Source organism: Guyanagaster necrorhizus, assembly GCF_019112545.1.
Source record: "Guyanagaster necrorhizus MCA 3950 unplaced genomic scaffold BT62scaffold_14, whole genome shotgun sequence".
NCBI lineage: Eukaryota > Fungi > Basidiomycota > Agaricomycetes > Agaricales > Physalacriaceae > Guyanagaster > Guyanagaster necrorhizus.
The window spans coordinates 1200508-1217161 of record NW_025064893.1 but is presented as its reverse complement, the minus strand read 5'-3'; the positions used below and the strand labels follow the sequence as shown (position 1 = coordinate 1217161).

The 16654-nt window shown below is 47.2% G+C and overlaps 7 protein-coding genes across 7 annotated transcripts; 4 read left to right on the top strand and 3 right to left on the bottom strand.

The window, feature by feature from the left end:
- Positions 1 to 598: 598 nt before the first annotated feature.
- Positions 599 to 2784, bottom strand: BT62DRAFT_178732 (uncharacterized protein). The gene is made up of 7 exons (XM_043179942.1): positions 2325 to 2784; positions 2022 to 2272; positions 1934 to 1973; positions 1323 to 1884; positions 1115 to 1268; positions 771 to 1064; positions 599 to 667 (listed from the first exon to the last, which is right to left on the bottom strand). Exons 1-7 carry the CDS (start codon positions 2396 to 2398, stop codon positions 642 to 644), a joined length of 1401 nt encoding a protein of 466 aa, XP_043039264.1. The 5' UTR covers positions 2399 to 2784; the 3' UTR covers positions 599 to 641.
- Positions 2785 to 3341: 557 nt separating this feature from the next.
- Positions 3342 to 5132, bottom strand: BT62DRAFT_178719 (uncharacterized protein). The gene is made up of 3 exons (XM_043179941.1): positions 4413 to 5132; positions 3976 to 4360; positions 3342 to 3922 (listed from the first exon to the last, which is right to left on the bottom strand). The coding sequence occupies exons 1-3, from the start codon at positions 4938 to 4940 to the stop codon at positions 3387 to 3389; spliced, it is 1449 nt and encodes a 482-aa protein (XP_043039263.1). The 5' UTR covers positions 4941 to 5132; the 3' UTR covers positions 3342 to 3386.
- Positions 5133 to 5470: 338 nt separating this feature from the next.
- BT62DRAFT_178083 (Thioesterase/thiol ester dehydrase-isomerase) lies at positions 5471 to 7031 on the bottom strand. Its single transcript, XM_043179938.1, has 13 exons — positions 7008 to 7031; positions 6645 to 6933; positions 6565 to 6592; positions 6490 to 6515; positions 6373 to 6436; positions 6302 to 6315; positions 6237 to 6240; positions 6120 to 6188; positions 5969 to 6067; positions 5847 to 5912; positions 5755 to 5792; positions 5611 to 5700; positions 5471 to 5556 (listed from the first exon to the last, which is right to left on the bottom strand). The coding sequence occupies exons 2-12, from the start codon at positions 6672 to 6674 to the stop codon at positions 5635 to 5637; spliced, it is 504 nt and encodes a 167-aa protein (XP_043039262.1). The 5' UTR covers positions 6675 to 6933; positions 7008 to 7031; the 3' UTR covers positions 5471 to 5556; positions 5611 to 5634.
- Positions 6474 to 7485, top strand: BT62DRAFT_178470 (uncharacterized protein). The gene is made up of 3 exons (XM_043179940.1): positions 6474 to 6856; positions 6904 to 7341; positions 7444 to 7485. Exons 1-2 carry the CDS (start codon positions 6775 to 6777, stop codon positions 7293 to 7295), a joined length of 474 nt encoding a protein of 157 aa, XP_043039261.1. The 5' UTR covers positions 6474 to 6774; the 3' UTR covers positions 7296 to 7341; positions 7444 to 7485.
- Positions 7486 to 8559: 1074 nt separating this feature from the next.
- BT62DRAFT_1006787 (uncharacterized protein) lies at positions 8560 to 10270 on the top strand (the record flags this gene model as incomplete). The annotated part of the gene is made up of 7 exons (XM_043177277.1): positions 8560 to 8951; positions 9013 to 9151; positions 9209 to 9367; positions 9418 to 9594; positions 9655 to 9685; positions 9742 to 10044; positions 10101 to 10270. The coding sequence occupies 7 exons, from the start codon at positions 8560 to 8562 to the stop codon at positions 10268 to 10270; spliced, it is 1371 nt and encodes a 456-aa protein (XP_043039260.1).
- Positions 10271 to 11375: 1105 nt separating this feature from the next.
- Positions 11376 to 13567, top strand: BT62DRAFT_178192 (uncharacterized protein). Its single transcript, XM_043179939.1, has 6 exons — positions 11376 to 11937; positions 11989 to 12127; positions 12186 to 12344; positions 12399 to 12585; positions 12638 to 13027; positions 13079 to 13567. The coding sequence occupies exons 1-6, from the start codon at positions 11516 to 11518 to the stop codon at positions 13246 to 13248; spliced, it is 1467 nt and encodes a 488-aa protein (XP_043039259.1). The 5' UTR covers positions 11376 to 11515; the 3' UTR covers positions 13249 to 13567.
- A 773-nt stretch (positions 13568 to 14340) lies between these two features.
- Positions 14341 to 16612, top strand: BT62DRAFT_932924 (uncharacterized protein). Its single transcript, XM_043186447.1, has 8 exons — positions 14341 to 14456; positions 14506 to 14582; positions 14637 to 14692; positions 14748 to 14971; positions 15023 to 15166; positions 15226 to 16013; positions 16064 to 16148; positions 16199 to 16612. Exons 1-8 carry the CDS (start codon positions 14430 to 14432, stop codon positions 16586 to 16588), a joined length of 1791 nt encoding a protein of 596 aa, XP_043039258.1. The 5' UTR covers positions 14341 to 14429; the 3' UTR covers positions 16589 to 16612.
- Positions 16613 to 16654: the final 42 nt, after the last annotated feature.

Genomic DNA, 16654 nt, shown 5'->3' with positions numbered 1-16654 from the left:
TGAAAGTTATATGTTATGTGTTTAGGAGGCCCACGATCTGGTATCGGCCTTGCTTGGTGTGCTGTAGATCATTATAGGAAGGAGGTAGGATTATGTATGTCCATATAGAAACGGTCTTTACGATATTTTTTTATTCTATTTTGTTCGCAACGAACATTATAGGGAAAACCCCGATCATGGCCGGGTTCCATGATTGAGTCCAAAAATGAGTATCATACCTTGACCCGAAAAGAGTAGTAATGACAATATTGTCCCGTATGGACCACTTGCATTCGAGTACTGGCGCCACCTTGAAACCACGGTTGTCGAATATCAGGGTATATCTTTAGACTTCAGAGTGGGGTGCTAGCCAATGGCTAAGTTTGTCATTAGTGTCGTAATATGGCATTTTTCAGTTACTACTCTAGCAAAGTTGTATGTGATTATGTTAAGAATATTCTATGATATTAAGATTATGTCTATACTGAGGTTCAAAGACTTATCACTGATTCACTACTTCAGCATGTAAGTGACGTATTTTATCCAGCTGAACATCTACAGCTGTGATCAGATACATATTTCGCCTCAAATGACAGACTTACTGATAAAAGGAGATCGAGGTGCCACAGTCCTCATTGAAGCCATAACTTCACCCAATAGTCTCATCGGTTCCGATGCCGGCATGAAGCTGCGAGATTCTTTTATCAATGTCTCGCCAAGTATGGCCCATAACACCTATTTAGATAATTAGACAGTCACAGGAGGTAAGCGGTGTGGTATGAAACTCACACCAATAAATGAATCCAGAAATGGTGTGCCGGAAATATCAATATTGCTTAGAACCTGAACCGCTGCACGAGAATGAGTCGCGACCCATCCACGAGAAGAAGGATTCCGTGAGATAAACGGGGCGTGAAGTTGTATCATTGAAACATGAGCTAAGGTGTGGATCATGAGTGAAGTGGAGGGGTTGGCAGATGCGAGCGTAGCTTGAACTGATGATAGACTTTCAATGAAACTTTGGATGACGCGTTCCATTGAGGTGAAAGAAGCGAAGAAACGAGAAGCTTCTTGTTGCGACATCCCTGAAAAGGTGTAAGGATCATAGAATAATAAGGCTGTATTACGCTCGCACCGGATCTAAAGCGCAGCCCAATGCGAGATGCTTGCTGAAATATGATCGACGCTTTCGCATATAATGCTGTTGTTGAAGTACCATAATCCTCGTTTTGGTTGGCTAGGAACTTCTGAACGGTATGGCTGGTCCGATAGCCACGAGGAAATTGGATCTGTTGACCCACCGATGCGTATTAGAGGTGAAAATATAAAGTAGAGACACATACCTGGGTACCCAATGGCCAAGGAAGGTCAATCCTACCATCAGGAGAGCCATTCGAGAAGTTGGATGGCGATCCATCTGCTGCCGTCCAGCAGTTATCCAAAATGAAGACCGTCCAGAACGCCTTTATTCTTTCATCCTCTTCTATACTATCTGTCGGGGGAGGAAGTATAGATGGCCCATTTCCCTCGACCGAGCGGATCTTGTGTAAGCGTGCACTCAACACCAACGAAACAGCTGAGGAGGTGTGGTACTTTCCTTCCAACATTCTGGCCTTACGAAAGAAGTAGTGCGCCAATAGAACTTCCGCTTGGAGACAGTGTATGACTCGCTGAGGATGATTGCCGGAAAGTCCTTGAGCGGTACTTTGGAGGGCACGAGCAAGAAACACTTCTTCGTAGGCTAAAATCTCATCCGAATCGGAAAGGTGAATCCCCCATAGGTATGCGGTGCTAAGAAGAGCCGCGGAGGGTTTCATAACGTTTGGAAGCGTAGCAGAATCTGCAAAGCGAGCCTGATCAAGGAAAAAGCCGATTTCCGAACAATATCGTAAGAAAGACCGTAATCTACCAGGTATTTGAATACGGGGCGCAAAGGATCTGCCAAAGGACTCACATAGTTTCATGCAGCTGAAACGAAAATGAATCGGAGGAACCTAAGCAGAAATCAGGATACCGAATTCAGACTTTTAACGTTTGCGTACATGGAGTGTCATGGGATTGAAAAAAATCTAGACGAGTGTTTTGGTGAGATTGGCCAGTATTCTCCAAACGACTCATCGGACCTGTTTTCTCTAGTTCTTGAATGCGATTTTCAAGGACTGATATCTGTGCTTCTAGGGTTTGCGTTTTACTGCTCATCCCTCTTTCGGTGTATTCACAGTCACGAAACGCGTCTGATAATGAGCAAGGACCACAGAGAGGCCTCCTCCCGTCACATTTTATCTTACGACGCCTGAAGAAAGCTTTCAGATACATTATTGATGAAAAACATAGATAGGACTGACCTGCAATTCAAGCACGCGCTTCCCTTAGGTAGATGACTCTTAGATGAGGAGGATCGACCAGAAGTATCGGACATGATCCAGCGACAATGTCGAGAGGCGAAGGAAGGCACTTGAGTCCTAGGACATTGAGTACGGAGGCATTTATATGGAGACGATGTGTTTAAACTTGAGCCAGGATGACTATTCCAATCTTTCACAATGATACCTGCCGAGCTTTATAATGTCTACGTGTCAAAGCTCTATGCGTTCGCTTCAAAATAGCTAGGCTACGGCGTCGGGGAAGGTCGTAAAGGACGCGTTTGACTGATCATTATTAGTCACCTCTTGAGACTAGACATACAGAGCGCACGTCGGGCCGTCGGTCCGACGGTCCAACTACAGCTACGATTTTGTATGGTCCGCGATCTGCGTGAGACTTTCAACCTGGGGGCGTTTGGGAATAAAAGTTTTGTAATGCGTGTGTGGATTTGTGGAACGAGTCAGAAAAATAAATACCACAATTGGAGCACGATGACTGAGCAAGGAGAATTGTCTGACTGAGATCAGGGCGCGATCGATCGACTTTCTATCCCGTGACCCATCTGACCTGTTCAGTAATTTCAGTGACGCCTACGCCCACACCGCGCGACATGCAATCTGATGCAAAAATATACCAGCAGACATACTTTCGTTTTTTTTAGAAGTGTGAAAAGAGGCGTTCGCACCCATGTTTATCCAGAATATGGGGAGTGCTAATATAATTTATGTGATGGGAGAGGCACCTTGCACTGCCCAGAATGCGTAATCATGATGTTTCCGCTCAGACAGGGACTGAAAAAAAGCCTCCACGACGGTCGGGTGTGCTGTGGATCCTGTGTTCCTAAACTCCAGGACGTACTCAGTACGCGGCAGGTCTTCAGTTCGGCAAAACACAAGAAATGGACATTCATGTCCATCGGAACGGATATACTGAAGCAGGGCACAACCTGTTGAGCTGTTTCGTGTAGCAGACTGAAGGGTTCCCTGAGCTTCGCAACACACCACTCGGAGCATATGTGCCTTTCCCAGTCGACGATAAATATCTTACACCACAAAATTAGAGCTCGGTAGAAGTGGAACGAAGTACATCACCTCACTTCTGTTCTTTTTTATCTCTTCTTGAGCCTCTACGAGTGATCTGACAACAACAGTCTGCACGCTTGACTGCCCAGATATGGGAAGAGAATCTGAACCCGAGTCTCCGACCCAAAGTAACAGCGGCTTGGTGCAGTCTCTGGGCTGAACATTGAAGTCTAGCCACCATTCTTCATCCTTACCGTCGTCGGCTATAAATGGGTGGACGAAATCCAATAATACATCAAGGTAGCATGTGGAGCCAGCCCTGGCATAATCGAGAACGTATGAAGTCTTCATGATGCTCTTTCCGGCAGCAATGAGGACTGGCGCGGAATACTGTCTCCCACGCAGGTAGCGTAGGATAGTTTCTCCGGCGTATATATTCAAGGAAATTCCCGAGGTAGCAAATGACGAGGCCGTCGATATGGAGTTGTCTTGCTCCCAACGAGCATTATCTGATACACATCGCAGGCGGCCAAACTTATCTGCGATGCATAGCATGGCTATAATACAATACGTCAATGATACTTGTACATGGAGAGAGATAAAGACTTGCTCTCATTGGCATCTATCCATGTTTTTGCCGACGCTGTCGATGTGAAAACGAAAAGATCGACGTTATATGATCGGACTAAATCGATCGTATACTGATGATTTTCCGGCTCATCGTCAACCATGATCAAGATAGGTTTGATGGAAGCAGGGTCGACGTTTTCCATACTAGACCCTGGGGATTCGTCGACTTGGATGACACCGAGAGTCATGAGTGCATCTAATAATGGACGATGCCCAACAAAGCGATCAAGACTCGCTAAGGTAGTGCATCCTACTCCATACTCATCCAGCCGAAGAGAAAGAATTTCCTTTGCTTCCGGCGTTAATGTTTTGTCAAGGTAGCGACTAAGGGCAGTATGTAGGAATTCAGCAGAGCAGTACAAAGCCTAAAGACAGTAGGTCATTAGAACGAACAAAAAAGCGTCGGTTCACTCATACCTCGACCCCAATTTCAGTCGTCCAAAAATCTTTGACATCCCCGTTCGAAGCTATCTCCAAATTATCCGAACTAGAGATGAGTGACCGTGATGATTCCCCAGGAAGGCTCAGCGTGTTCGGCGGTTGACGTATAAAAGATGAGATTTGAATAGCAGCCGACAGTATTTGCACGCTGGACACAAGCTGAGCCTTGTCGTCCTTCAACTCATCCAGCACCACAGCGGGATTTAGAAACGCCCATAGCTTCTTTCCGCTTTTGATTTTGCGGCTATCCTCCCACACGACCAGGTGGTCTCGTGTCCGTAAGAGTACTTCTTGAACCGTCTGTAAGCAGCCCACAATGCTGGGCTCAAGAGAACCCCCATTGGTGCCGACTAATGATAAAGGTAATAGGACACCACTACAGACGTTATCGAGGGTCGTGCGCAAGTCGCGAAATACCTTTCCTTTGGATTGGTGTTGATCTATCCAAGTCAGTAGGAAGGAGGTCGTCGATATCACAGTGGTGAGAAGCGAGATGGGATCCATGGAAAGGCCTTGAGGAACCGCGTGACACTTCCCATCATCACAGTATTTTGTTGGGCCGGTTTGGGTGATGTCCGACAACAGAAGGAAAGACGAAAAAAATCCTGTTAGGGCTCAGAGTACCGAGCCTCCGTCGGAGAAGCAGTGTGGACTGCAGGTATCCAAAACGCAGTCGCGGTTCTTGTTCAGCTCGGCGAGGCTGGAAGAACTATTTATTTATTCATCGGATTGAAGAAATAAATAAATGTCAAAATAAAGGGAGCTTGGTTTTTAGATAGGAGATACAACTCTTCCTCATGCGTGTCTCCGTGACGCATCTAAATCTCAAAGCTACTTTGATTCCAGGTACAGGTACGCATTGAACCCTCCTTTGGCTCTTGCCAAGGTAAATGTAGAAGCAGTACACCTGAAAGCTAGTGTTTGAGCACAAGAATTCGCAGGTACACCTCGGCACTATGGAAGGTTCTATTATTTTGATAGCGGGTGACAGACCTCACCGTCCGGTAAATACACTGGAAATTACGAGAACTTGGCGATGGTTTTTTGAAGATAAAAACGGAGGACATGAACATCACCACGATTTCAGCTTCAGCTGTTTCTCCATATCAGAATACTGGTTCTACCTCGGAACTCTTTAAGTACAGTGAACATGTCAGGGTTAGCAACAACGCACCTTATCTCTACAAGAAAGTCTAATCTAGTCTACTTCGAGATCTTTCCCTTCCAAGACTGTTTCTCCATCTTCCGACAATTTCACATTGTTCTAGAGAAAGAAATCAATCCCAAGGCTTAACGTATTCAGGACAACGAAACGGACCTCGTGGACTAGAGCCTTACCAATGTACTTTGTGTGATCTATGTAATAGATAAGACGGATGGACAGGGTATTATAAATATATTTTTACTGACATCCATATGCAACAAGATCCCCTGTCGCGTTCTTGAACTCTGTTCGTGTGTATGCCAAGGATTTACCTGAAAAGGTACGAATGCAACGATCCATGTACATGCGGGGACTTGACGATACGTACCCATACCAGTCAAATGAGACGTGGCGTATATTATGTCGCCCGGCCTTCCAGCTGGACGGACAAAGGATGCACCAATGTCGGTGCTTACCCCGGTCATCCCTGGTAAAAGACATTAGTACACTGCAACATGAGCGAAACTTAGCATTCAAACAATATCCTTTGGTGGCAACGACTAGCGATCCCATAGTGTCTGTGAGAGACATGATAAGACCACCGTGTGCTGAATGAGTTAGCCTAGAGATAAATAAACCAATGGAAACGCATATACCGGTCTGAAGCAGCAATTAGAATTTAGATCAGGTTGGGATGAGAACCATTCAGTCCAGGACCTACCCCGACGCGGTTGACTGTGTTCGTGACAGTTGAACATCAACAAACGGTTAGGAGTCAGATAGGCAGCATACTATTGTAAGGTTCTATCTTGAGCGAGGCCTGCACGATTCCTGGCTTGGCGTCTTCCACAACGAGCTAATCCAAAATTTGTAAAGAAGGTAAGCAGTGAAATGGATCGAGAGACGAACGTTTGGGAAACATTGCGCGTCATGTCCTGTCGAAAAGCTTTGGTATCAATGAGACAAGGGAGATGAAATACCAACCTTTGGTTACGATAAAAGACTTCCATACCTACATATTTTCAGTTAGTATGAGTAATAGAAGGACTGAACGGCGACATTACTCGTCGAGTAAATCGTAGACATGCAGCCATGGTCACAAATACTTTGCCGGAGGTTCGGGGCCGAGCGGAAGTTATGGTGAATGGTTGATCGGGCTCGTTCGGCCGACTTCAGCCTACTTCGCCCACACCGATGAATTCACTCCGGCGACGTATAACTAGGCCATTCCGCGATGACGACGACGACGGTGACGATTATGTTCTTGATCAACAAGGTTTCCCTGCATTCTTCTCACATAGCAATGATCTGACCCGATAACAGAGCAAGAGGAGCTGATCAGCAAATTGCGTGCTGAGAATGCCCAATCCGATATACAAGCTGTCCGTGTCATTCAAGTCATCGTCGTTCTGTCAGCTATCACCCACATTTTCTTCCTCTTCACGACCGCTCCGGCACTCACTGTCCTGGTTCTGCTGATACACGTGAACCTGTTATTGCACATTCACCACGCCGCTCAAGTTTCTTACCAGCTGACGTACGCTCTATCTTTGGTTGCACCGACGCTTTGTCTTTTCTTGGGATCACCGGTAGCATGGTGGTGCCTCACGCCTGCGGTTGTGTTCGTCGTTCAGAGCATCCAAGATGGTATAGATCGAGGAACGGAAAGCATCGTGGCCCTGGAGTCTATGAAATACCATGCACTTAGCGCGTAGGCATAGCTATCAGTGTGGGACATGGTAGTTGTGGGTATCTCCAAAAGTATGTGAATTTCATTGGTAAATGATGAACTGCGTTGAACGTTAAACAATAACAGCAGTTAGTTCAGGTCTTTTCCCCGGATGTAGTGCCTCACTTCAACAGCTGTCCAACGATCTGGATTCGTCAGGCCCTGTGGTCCTCCATTTGGAGGTACAAAATACCCTACATAGCATTGTTTGATGCTCCCTGGGGTCAATGATTATTCTCTTGTCAAGCTTTTGATGGCAACCAATGTTTTCCGACACGGATATGCGTCCTCTCCGCACTCTCGAGAGCTTGCTACAGTCTCCATATGGACTGGAGAACGAAATCAGGGCGATCAGTGTGGCTTTGAGATTCGAAATGTCCATGCGGTTGCAAATACGGAATCAAATTATTCATTCAATGCAGTAACATGAAACTAGCGCTCCTTATATTTTTTAAAAGTAAGTGTAAATAATATCAAAGACACTTGTTACCAAATTGCTTATCACTCCAGCTCATTAATTTTGAAAGTATATTCCGCTGCCGCGAGTTACGATGAGATCACCAATCCGCGAGACGTCACAATTGAATGGTATCTTGGAATTGTTGCTCCCAATCCACCACTCAACTCTGATTTATCAGCAAAGCACCCTTCAACCAACGTTCCGGTACATCTACGCCCTGGTATCGTGTAGGTGAGATATCAGGTGAACAAGTCCTGTAGTTCGGAAAGGTAAGTCCCGTAGTCGAGCGCTAGTATTCACACAGATATTATTCTTTCTCATTCAAAGGTCTTGATACCCGACTGATACCACCTATCCAGTGCCTAACTGTGTGCTCCATCGACGAACGTTGTGACAGAAGAAGCGAGTTGTCTAAATAGGAGAATGATAGTCTTCCGTGGCCCAAAGGGATACGAAACAAACTATTATGCAATTTCCTTGCAATTTTGATATTCTGTCGCTCAGCGAGGTGAGCTCTTCATGTGCTCGGAAAGATTTCTTGCAAGGCATAAAACCGGCGGCTGAAATCTAGTCCTAGAATAGCCGACAGTCAATTGGACAGAACTTCAGGTCAGAATACAACTGCATGGAGAAGTTCTAAATCCACATGTATGCCTCTTCTTGAATCGGCTTGAAGAAACGTTGAGTTTGCGCCATGTCGTTGGTGTATGAGGAGCTCAACTTCTTCGGGACTATTCTACAGTTTAAAAAGCAAAACGTCCCTCGAATGTGATCTCCAGTTTGTCCAGCCATGAGCAGCGTCGTCCCCGTTTCCTTTGGCAACGCCTCTCTTCCGTTCAGTCCTGCGGAGACGGTAGGGTCACAAACGTCCTCGAAGACAGGCAGTCTCACCGATGAAAAGTTGGGAAACCCGTGGGATGGTTACGAGGACGAGGAAATGCCTGAAAAGGTCCAACCGCGACTGGTACGAAACATGCGGCTCCAGGCTTTTTCGATCTACCGTCGTCTTTTCTCAGCGGTGTTCATTACGAACATGGGCATCTTCATCTCGTACGCCATCAAAGGGTATCATTCCCAGAAAATTGCGTTGGTCACGGTTGCGAGTATCTTTATTGCTATTCTCATGAGGCAGGAACTTGTGATCAACACCCTGTTCCTGACCTTTTGTTCGGTCCCGAAGTCGTGGGTTCTTTCTGGAAGCGTCAGTCTTTTGCCTCCCTTGCTAATATGTTTTTATCCTCAGCTGGCCATTCTCCATCCGCAAAACGGCTGCGAGGGTGTATCACCTGGGAGGCATACATTCTGGCGCTGCATCCCCGGCGGTAGTTTGGCTCATTCTCCTCGCTGTGCAAGCTACTCGAGAGCGCGTTAACAACAAAGGGGTAAACCAGGTTCCCAACATATTTCCTTGCATACTGACTGACATTGGTTCTTATCAGACGTCGACGGCAACCGTAGCGTTCACCTACATCATCCTGTTCTTCTTGGTTGGCATTGTTCTTTTTGCATACCCGACACTCCGAATCAAGCACCATGATGCATTTGAACGTGTACATCGTTTCTTGGGCTGGACGGCGACTGCATTCGTTTGGGCACAGGTTAGTATTTCACGAAGATTCATTATCTAGCATTGAACATCTATCTGCAGGTCGTCTTGTTAACGAACGATTATAAGGGCGACAAGTCCTTAGGTTCTGCCCTCGTGCACTCGGCTGCCTTTTGGTTAATGATCATCCTGAGCTCGTCCCTGGTCCTTCCCTGGACACATCTCCGGGATGTCCCGGTTAACAGCGTCGTGCTTTCGAACCACGCCGTCCAGCTCTTTGTCGACTAAGGCGAGTCTGTTTCCCCTCGTTCTTGTGTACGACTGCTTACCATTTCTCAGGGCCACACCCCGTTCCTGGGTCTTTCCAACGGTTTTCCACTGACCCCTTGAACGAATGGCACAGCTTCGCTACCATTGCCGTGCCAGGAAAGCCGGGTTTCTCTATCATTATTTCCCAGGCTGGTGATTGGACGACAGAGATGATCACCAATCTACCCAAGGAGATATATGTGCGTGGTATACCGACCTGTGGTGCTCTTCGCATCATTCCTCTTTTCCGACGGGTTCTATTCGTTGCGACTGGAAGCGGTATCGCGCCCTTCATGCCGCACATTATGAGTGGAAAAGTTGACCATAAACTCTTTTGGATGGCTCCCAATACTCGCGCGACATTTGGCGATCCGCTGGTTAACTCACTTTTGGAGAACAGTCCCGAGGCTGTTGTTTACGGTGTGTTGGTACATGTATTTGTTGATGGCTTACTCTAATTTGATCCCTTTTTTCAGACACTCGCAAACACGGTAAACCTGATATCATCAAGATCACGAATCGCTTCATAGACGAGTTCCAGCCCGAGTGTGTCTGTGTGATTTCGAATCAGAAGTTGACGGAGAAAGTCATATATGGTCTTCGAAGCAGGGGTATTCTTGCCTTCGGTGCCATCTTTGACTCTTGATAGACGCATGGCGTGTCCGGGACATGCATATGCATAGGCATTTACGTAGATTTTCATTACTACGATCCCCTTTATTTCTGGGAGCGCTGTAATCAGTAGACAATAATTACTTAGATATTATGATTCTCTTTCTGTACAAACTGGTGTCCGATTATCTCCGACATGAACCTTTACGAATCACAACGAAGTGAGAATGCTGGTGCGGTGGCCGACGCATGCAACAGGTTGGGATTGATTTTAGGTACTTGGTATGGCGTTGTTGCCGAGAAGGTATGACAGGGCGTTCTGTTTGCATCAGGTTGGCGAAAGTGTCCCAGTAAGCACTACTAATCATCATTGGACCATAGGAAAATTCTCAACTTACTCAACTCTATCACATTTGTAATCTGATTAGATTCTGGAATAGGGCTGTCCAAGCGTTGAAAGTTTCTATGCATCGCGGCTTGCCTATAAGTAGGGTCCGACTCGGGTTCTATGGGGTGCTCTCTCTAACCATCACAGTCCTGTCACTGTAGGTACGTATGTCGCTGCCTTTATTTTTTGATGGCGCGTCGGAGGACCGGGAAGAACCGGCTGTTGGCGTGGGCATGCATAATCAGATTACTGATGCGTACTGTATGTCCGCCGCAGAGGGCGAGTCGTGGGCGCCGATGTAGGTATGTCCGATATTGTTTGCGGTGAAATACTTAATTCAGGATACTTCCCGGAGGAACACTGCATTTTCCAGCGCTTGTCACTGTGTCTTCCTGGGAAGCGTCCAATCCCATCTCTCCTAGGCTTAAGCGACCCTCCAGCATACTTGCTATGGATTCCATAACGTTAGCTATCTTGCTAATATGGGCATGTGCATTCGCACGCCGATATCATACTAAGAGTCAACATGTAAATCACTGATGGTGTATTTGATGCTTCCATTTCAGGGATTTCTCTTTCCTTGGAGAACGAAAAGCTGAATCAAGGTACGAATACGTCTTTTTTACTAATGAAATTTCTAGGCATTACACTGATGGTACATCTTGTGTTGACCAATGTTTCCTTATTCTAGTATCCGGATGAAAAAATCCGCGGCTAGATCTCGACTGTTAGCATTACACAGAGATAGATGTTACTGACAATGATCTCCGGGAAGTCGCCTCACTGACTTTTCTGTGCACCACCTAATACCCAGTGGTCCTGACCGACTCGGAGAGACTGTCTCTTTAAAAGCATGTCCATGTCCACCAATGTTTCCCCAGTCAGCTCACGATGGATCCCAACACACATCCAGTCAAGCTTACCCACTCCGCTTCCACCAGTACCTCCTCTCTCCCAAATAGTCCCATCGAGACCATTCACCACTCTCCCGAAAAGTCTACGGCGACCGTCACCGTCCTCGACGCCGAAAAACAGGTTAATCCATGGGATGGCTACGAAGAGGATGAAATGCCCGAAAAGACTCAGCCGCGCCTCGTGCGCAATCTACGGTTGCAGGCCTTCTCTATCTACCGCAGATTATTCTCAGTCGTGTTCTTGACAAACATCGGTATCTTCATCTCGTACACAATCCGCGGATATCATTCTCAGAAGATTGCACTCGTCGCGGTGGCGAATATCTTTATTGCTATTCTCATGAGGCAGGAGCACGTTATAAACGTGCTTTTCGCAGTTGCTTGTTCTGTTCCTCAGTCGTGAGTCTCTTTACCTGGTAGTCCTTGCAGTTGGCTGACGCGTTTTCTCAGATGGCCGTTCTTCATTCGGAAGACTGCTGCGAGAGTGTATCATAATGGAGGCATCCATTCCGGAGCTGCTGTTTCGGGTACAGTTTGGCTGATCCTTTTGGCCGTTCAAGCGACTAGAGAGTTTGTTCAAGGCAAAGGAGTACGTTTCCCCTCGAAGCATGTCCACTTGACTCAAAATAATCGATGTATATTTCCAGACTTCAGTCGCCACCGTCTCACTGACGTATATAGTCCTTGCTTTCTTGATTGGGATCGTCGTGTTTGCTTACCCTACCTTCCGGATCAAACGCCATGACGCGTTCGAGCGCATGCATCGGTTCATGGGGTGGACGGCAACTGCATTGGTTTGGTCGCAGGTGCGGTTGTCCCTCACTCGGCTATCTACGTTCGCTCTGACAAATTGACTGCAGGTCGTCGTCCTCACCAACGATTACAAGGGTGACAAGTCCCTCGGACATGTGTTGGTGCACTCTGCTCCGTTCTGGATCATGATGGTCTTGAGCTGGTCCTTGATTCTTCCCTGGACGAAGCTGCAAAAGGTTCCCGTCCGCAGCGTCGTCCTCTCCGATCACGCTGTCCGTCTCTTTGTCGACTATGGCCAGTCTTTCTTCCGCCGTCTGTTCGACATCTCTGACTCCATTTCACTTAGGTCCACATCCCGTTCCCGGCTCTTTCCAGCGGTTCTCCACAGATCCGCTGAATGAATGGCACAGTTTCGCCACCATCGCTGCTCCTGGAGTGACGGGATACTCGATCATCATATCTCAGGCAGGTGACTGGACGACGGAGATGATCGCGAACCCACCGAAAGAGATTTGGGTGAGGGGTATCCCGACGTGTGGTGCGCTTCGGATTGTGCCTCTGTTCCGAAGGGTGTTGTTCGTTGCTACTGGCAGTGGAATCGCACCGTTTACACCTCATATTTTGAGTGGAAAGGTTGCGCATAAGCTGTTTTGGATGGCACCCAATACGCGTGCAACATTCGGAGACCCGTTGGTCGATGATATATTGGCAGCGAGTCCTGGAGCGGTCGTGTACGGTACGTGCAATGTTTCTTAGTTGCCGAAGGGATCTGACGAGGTTGTCGCAGATACGCGGAAGCATGGCAAGCCTGATATCATCAAGCTCACGAACCGTATGGTGGATGATTACAAGCCGGAATGTGTCTGTGTTATCTCGAACCAGAAACTGACGGAGAAGGTTATTTATGGTCTCCGGAGTCGGGGTATCCTTGCGTTTGGGGCTATTTTCGACTCATAGATTCTGTATCTTTCGATACCTGTTTCCTCTCGCTTAACATATGGAGGCACGTTCAAAGCCCGATGTAAATTTATGCCCGTCACGTCTGCGACGTGATGAGAGCTATATAGAATACCGTTACAGCCATTTGTAGATATACGGTTCTGCTCCATTTAATTAAAATTCATCATGTAGTTGTCGTTTCTCCAATTTGAACTCGGGTGCCTTTTGACCGAAGAACCTTTTTAGGTTTCGTCACAACTCATCAAAGGTCGTGCTTGGTGGACTGGCATATATCCTTCCGACCTACTTTATAGTTCAGGTTAATTTTTCCTTCGTCTAGAAATTCGTGATCTTGTGGTCCCGCCAAGAGACTATACGTGTCATGTACATGTCACTCTTTCATAGCGATAGAGAACGCTCCGTCCGATGATGTTTTGTAAGCACTGATGCCTGTAGGTCTTGTATTCCACGTCAGAAATTGGGCGATAGGATTTACTTCCGAGAAGTATAAAGCCGATCCTATATCCAGGGCCACCTAATTCTAGACCCCCCGCGACGGCCTAAGACAAGCCTTTATCCTCTGGTGAAGACTCTTTTGAAAAATCAACAAGTGAATATGTCTGGGCATACAGAAAGGCCACTGAGTACCAGGAAGAGGGCTTCAGCTTATAGGGTGAGTTCTTCATTGTTTGTTATACTAGATAGGTCATTCTGAAATATAATTGAAAGCAGATGCAAGGTAGAGTTTCCCGAAAGTGGAGCGACAACGTCCGATCTTGTAACGCAGCCAATAGGTAATTACCAGGAGGAGGGCATCATCTTACAGATCGTTTGGCAATCGCGAGGACTCGTTCTGAGCCGTGATTGATAGCGAATGCAGGGATAGGACAATACTAACAATGGTGGAAAAGGAGTAGTGCACGCACATTTCTTGTATATGTAGGTAGAAGATAACAGCATTAGGTGTGTAATGGTACATCATTCTATGACGGTACTGATACATGAATGCTGCAAAAGTATGCAGTGCAATGGAATTGTAGTCAACTCGTCGGTCGTGTAATCCAAATGTGACTACAGTTTATTTAAGTGGGATCTTCCTCGGCCCCTTTCCTCTTCGATTTGGACAGAGCCCATGACCATGGAAAGACATAAGAACGGCCCGTCTCTTTTGGCTTTTGGTTCATTACCGGTGTTGTATTATGCGTGTCGAAGAAGGATTCCAGCAGGTCTGTGAGCTTTCTGGGGTTGACTTGGCCGTAGCTCACTATCTTTCAGTCTCCCTTTATTGAAGGAAATGCTTTCACCACGGACCCGGTATTGCCGTTTCTTCTCAAGAGGATTCTTCCCGCAGAGTGAGGACCAGTTTTGAGCAACTTCTAGTGTCATCGTCGCTCATGGGTGTTCAGTGTGCTGAAAGATATTCTGCCTGACCTTGTTCGCTTCGGGGATGAAGTGGTTACCAGTGCGTTGACTTATTGATGTCTTTTGTGCGATACTACAGGATTTTGATTTTGTAGATATAAGAGCCTGTGGTCCTCGTGTATCCAACCCCCAGCTCATCCAATATGATCAATGGGGTCGCCACATCAACGAACTTCAAACCAGCGAGGGATTCCGCGAACTCAAAGCCATCGCCCAGCGCGAAGGGTTTCCTGGCATCTTTTATGAACGCACATATGGCGAATGCAGTCGGATTTATGGCTTTGCAAAAGCCACGCTTATGGTCGGAGATGGACATATGGTATTCTTTCTGACACAACTCTGGCACCGAACATGATTAATGATTGGAAAGGTTTTTTGCCCACTGAGCATGACCGATGGTGCTGCTAGAGTCATTGAGCTAGTGGGTACGGAGGGTATGAAGAAACATGTGTTTCCCCGGCTCATCAATCGGGACCCTTCTTTGGCATATGTATCCGGTCAATGGATGACCGAGGTAAGTCCGAATTTGATCTATTTCCCTCTTGCGGATTAATGTAGTGGCGGTATTCTCAGCGAGCAGGAGGCTCAGACGTCTCTCAAACAGAAACCGTAGCATCTTTTACAAGCACTGAGCACACACTTGGGTTACAATACTCCCTGAACGGCTTCAAGTGGTTCTCTAGTGCTACGGAAAGCGACGTTGCCCTAGCACTTGCGAGAACAGGCAAACCTGAAGATGGTTCGCGAGGCCTTTCTCTGTTTATCGTTCCCTTTCGCGTGCCCTTGCTCCATCGCCCTTCCAATCCCCGTCCCGATGCAGTCAGTAATAAGATATACTTGCACCGTTTGAAGGAAAAGATTGGCACTCACGTCTTACCCACTGCCGAGCTCTTGCTTGAAGGTTCAGAGGCGTATCTCGTCGGTGAATTGAACCAAGGCGTCAAAAGTATTACTCCCGTCCTAAACATCACCCGTGTATGGTCTGCCGTAGCATCTCTCGGTGGTCTGCGGCGGTGCCTCGCTATCGCTACGTCATACGCGGACGTACGTCGAATTCAAAGTGGGACACGGCTGTTGCGAGAAACGCCGTTGCATGTAGCGCAGATTGTGACCATCAGCTTAACGTACAGAGCCCTCGTGCATCTGACTTTTGGCGTTATACGACTGATGGGTAAAGCCGAATGCCAATTGGCTACGCCGGAAGAAGAGAGGATGCTGAGGATGCTGACACCGATGGTAAAGGCCTTCAATGCGGAAAGGGCATGTGGCGCAATGGAAGAAGCCATGGCCGCTCTTGGTGGTGCGGGCTATATGGAAGAGAATCAGATAGGGAGGCTTATCAGAGACGGCCTGGTGGAAAAGCAAGTTACATCATGCCGACAACATTCGTATTTTGCTGATTTACTTATAGGATATGGGAGGGAACCGCGACAGTACTGTCCCTGGATGTGGTACGAGCAGTCAGAGACCCTTTAGTGCTCGTAGCGTTCACAACGGTAAGTCTCAAAAGACCTGTACACAAGCAGAATTTCTTAGCATTCAATAGTGGGCGCAGTCAGTGATGGCTTCTTGCCCAGATGATCTCAGAGTACGTATACTCGACGCCTTGGATACGCTGAGGCAGTCTGTAGATTGTGCATCATCGGCGTACAGGCCCCCAATACCGCCTCTCCTGCCTAGGCACGCTTTGATACTGCTTGGTAACGTAGCGTCGAGTCTGTTCCTTCTGGAACATGCAATATGGTCACATAAAACAAAGCAGGATGAAGCGCAGACGGACTCAGAGGTGTTCAAGAGATGGGTATCGGAAGGCGGATTGTTGACGGCCATACGGGATGTTCGGATCATCCAGGGTGCCGCGACCGCTGAAAGGGAGGCTGGAAATGCTGCAATTGTATTTGGGTTGGATACAACAAAGTCTAGAGCGAAAATGTAATGTCTCATCTTTATTCATTGTGCTCTGAAGGTAAAGTGTGATCCCTCACAAATTCCTCTGGACCAA

Coding starts and splice junctions, on each gene's coding strand:
- BT62DRAFT_178083 (XM_043179938.1), bottom strand. CDS start 6,674: ATGGCTGCATGTCTACGATTTACTCGACGA. Junction 5,913..5,968: donor GTCTCATTTGACTGGTATGG/GTACGTATCGTC, acceptor GTACCTTTTCAG/GTAAATCCTTGGCATACACA. Junction 5,701..5,754: donor GTAAGGCTCTAGTCCACGAG/GTCCGTTTCGTT, acceptor TTCTTTCTCTAG/AACAATGTGAAATTGTCGGA.
- BT62DRAFT_178192 (XM_043179939.1), top strand. CDS start 11,516: ATGGATCCCAACACACATCCAGTCAAGCTTACCCACTCCGCTTCCACC. Junction 12,128..12,185: donor AGTTTGTTCAAGGCAAAGGA/GTACGTTTCCCC, acceptor GTATATTTCCAG/ACTTCAGTCGCCACCGTCTC. Junction 13,028..13,078: donor TCCTGGAGCGGTCGTGTACG/GTACGTGCAATG, acceptor AGGTTGTCGCAG/ATACGCGGAAGCATGGCAAG.
- BT62DRAFT_178732 (XM_043179942.1), bottom strand. CDS start 2,398: ATGTCCGATACTTCTGGTCGATCCTCCTCATCTAAGAGTCATCTACCT. Junction 2,273..2,324: donor AGCGCGTGCTTGAATTGCAG/GTCAGTCCTATC, acceptor AGCTTTCTTCAG/GCGTCGTAAGATAAAATGTG. Junction 1,885..1,933: donor TTTCAGCTGCATGAAACTAT/GTGAGTCCTTTG, acceptor AATACCTGGTAG/ATTACGGTCTTTCTTACGAT.
- BT62DRAFT_178719 (XM_043179941.1), bottom strand. CDS start 4,940: ATGGATCCCATCTCGCTTCTCACCACTGTGATATCGACGACCTCCTTC. Junction 4,361..4,412: donor CGACTGAAATTGGGGTCGAG/GTATGAGTGAAC, acceptor TACTGTCTTTAG/GCTTTGTACTGCTCTGCTGA. Junction 3,923..3,975: donor ATGGATAGATGCCAATGAGA/GCAAGTCTTTAT, acceptor ATTGTATTATAG/CCATGCTATGCATCGCAGAT.
- BT62DRAFT_178470 (XM_043179940.1), top strand. CDS start 6,775: ATGAATTCACTCCGGCGACGTATAACTAGGCCATTCCGCGATGACGAC. Junction 6,857..6,903: donor TTATGTTCTTGATCAACAAG/GTTTCCCTGCAT, acceptor ACCCGATAACAG/AGCAAGAGGAGCTGATCAGC.
- BT62DRAFT_932924 (XM_043186447.1), top strand. CDS start 14,430: ATGCGTGTCGAAGAAGGATTCCAGCAG. Junction 14,583..14,636: donor AAGAGGATTCTTCCCGCAGA/GTGAGGACCAGT, acceptor ATGGGTGTTCAG/TGTGCTGAAAGATATTCTGC. Junction 15,167..15,225: donor CCGGTCAATGGATGACCGAG/GTAAGTCCGAAT, acceptor CGGTATTCTCAG/CGAGCAGGAGGCTCAGACGT.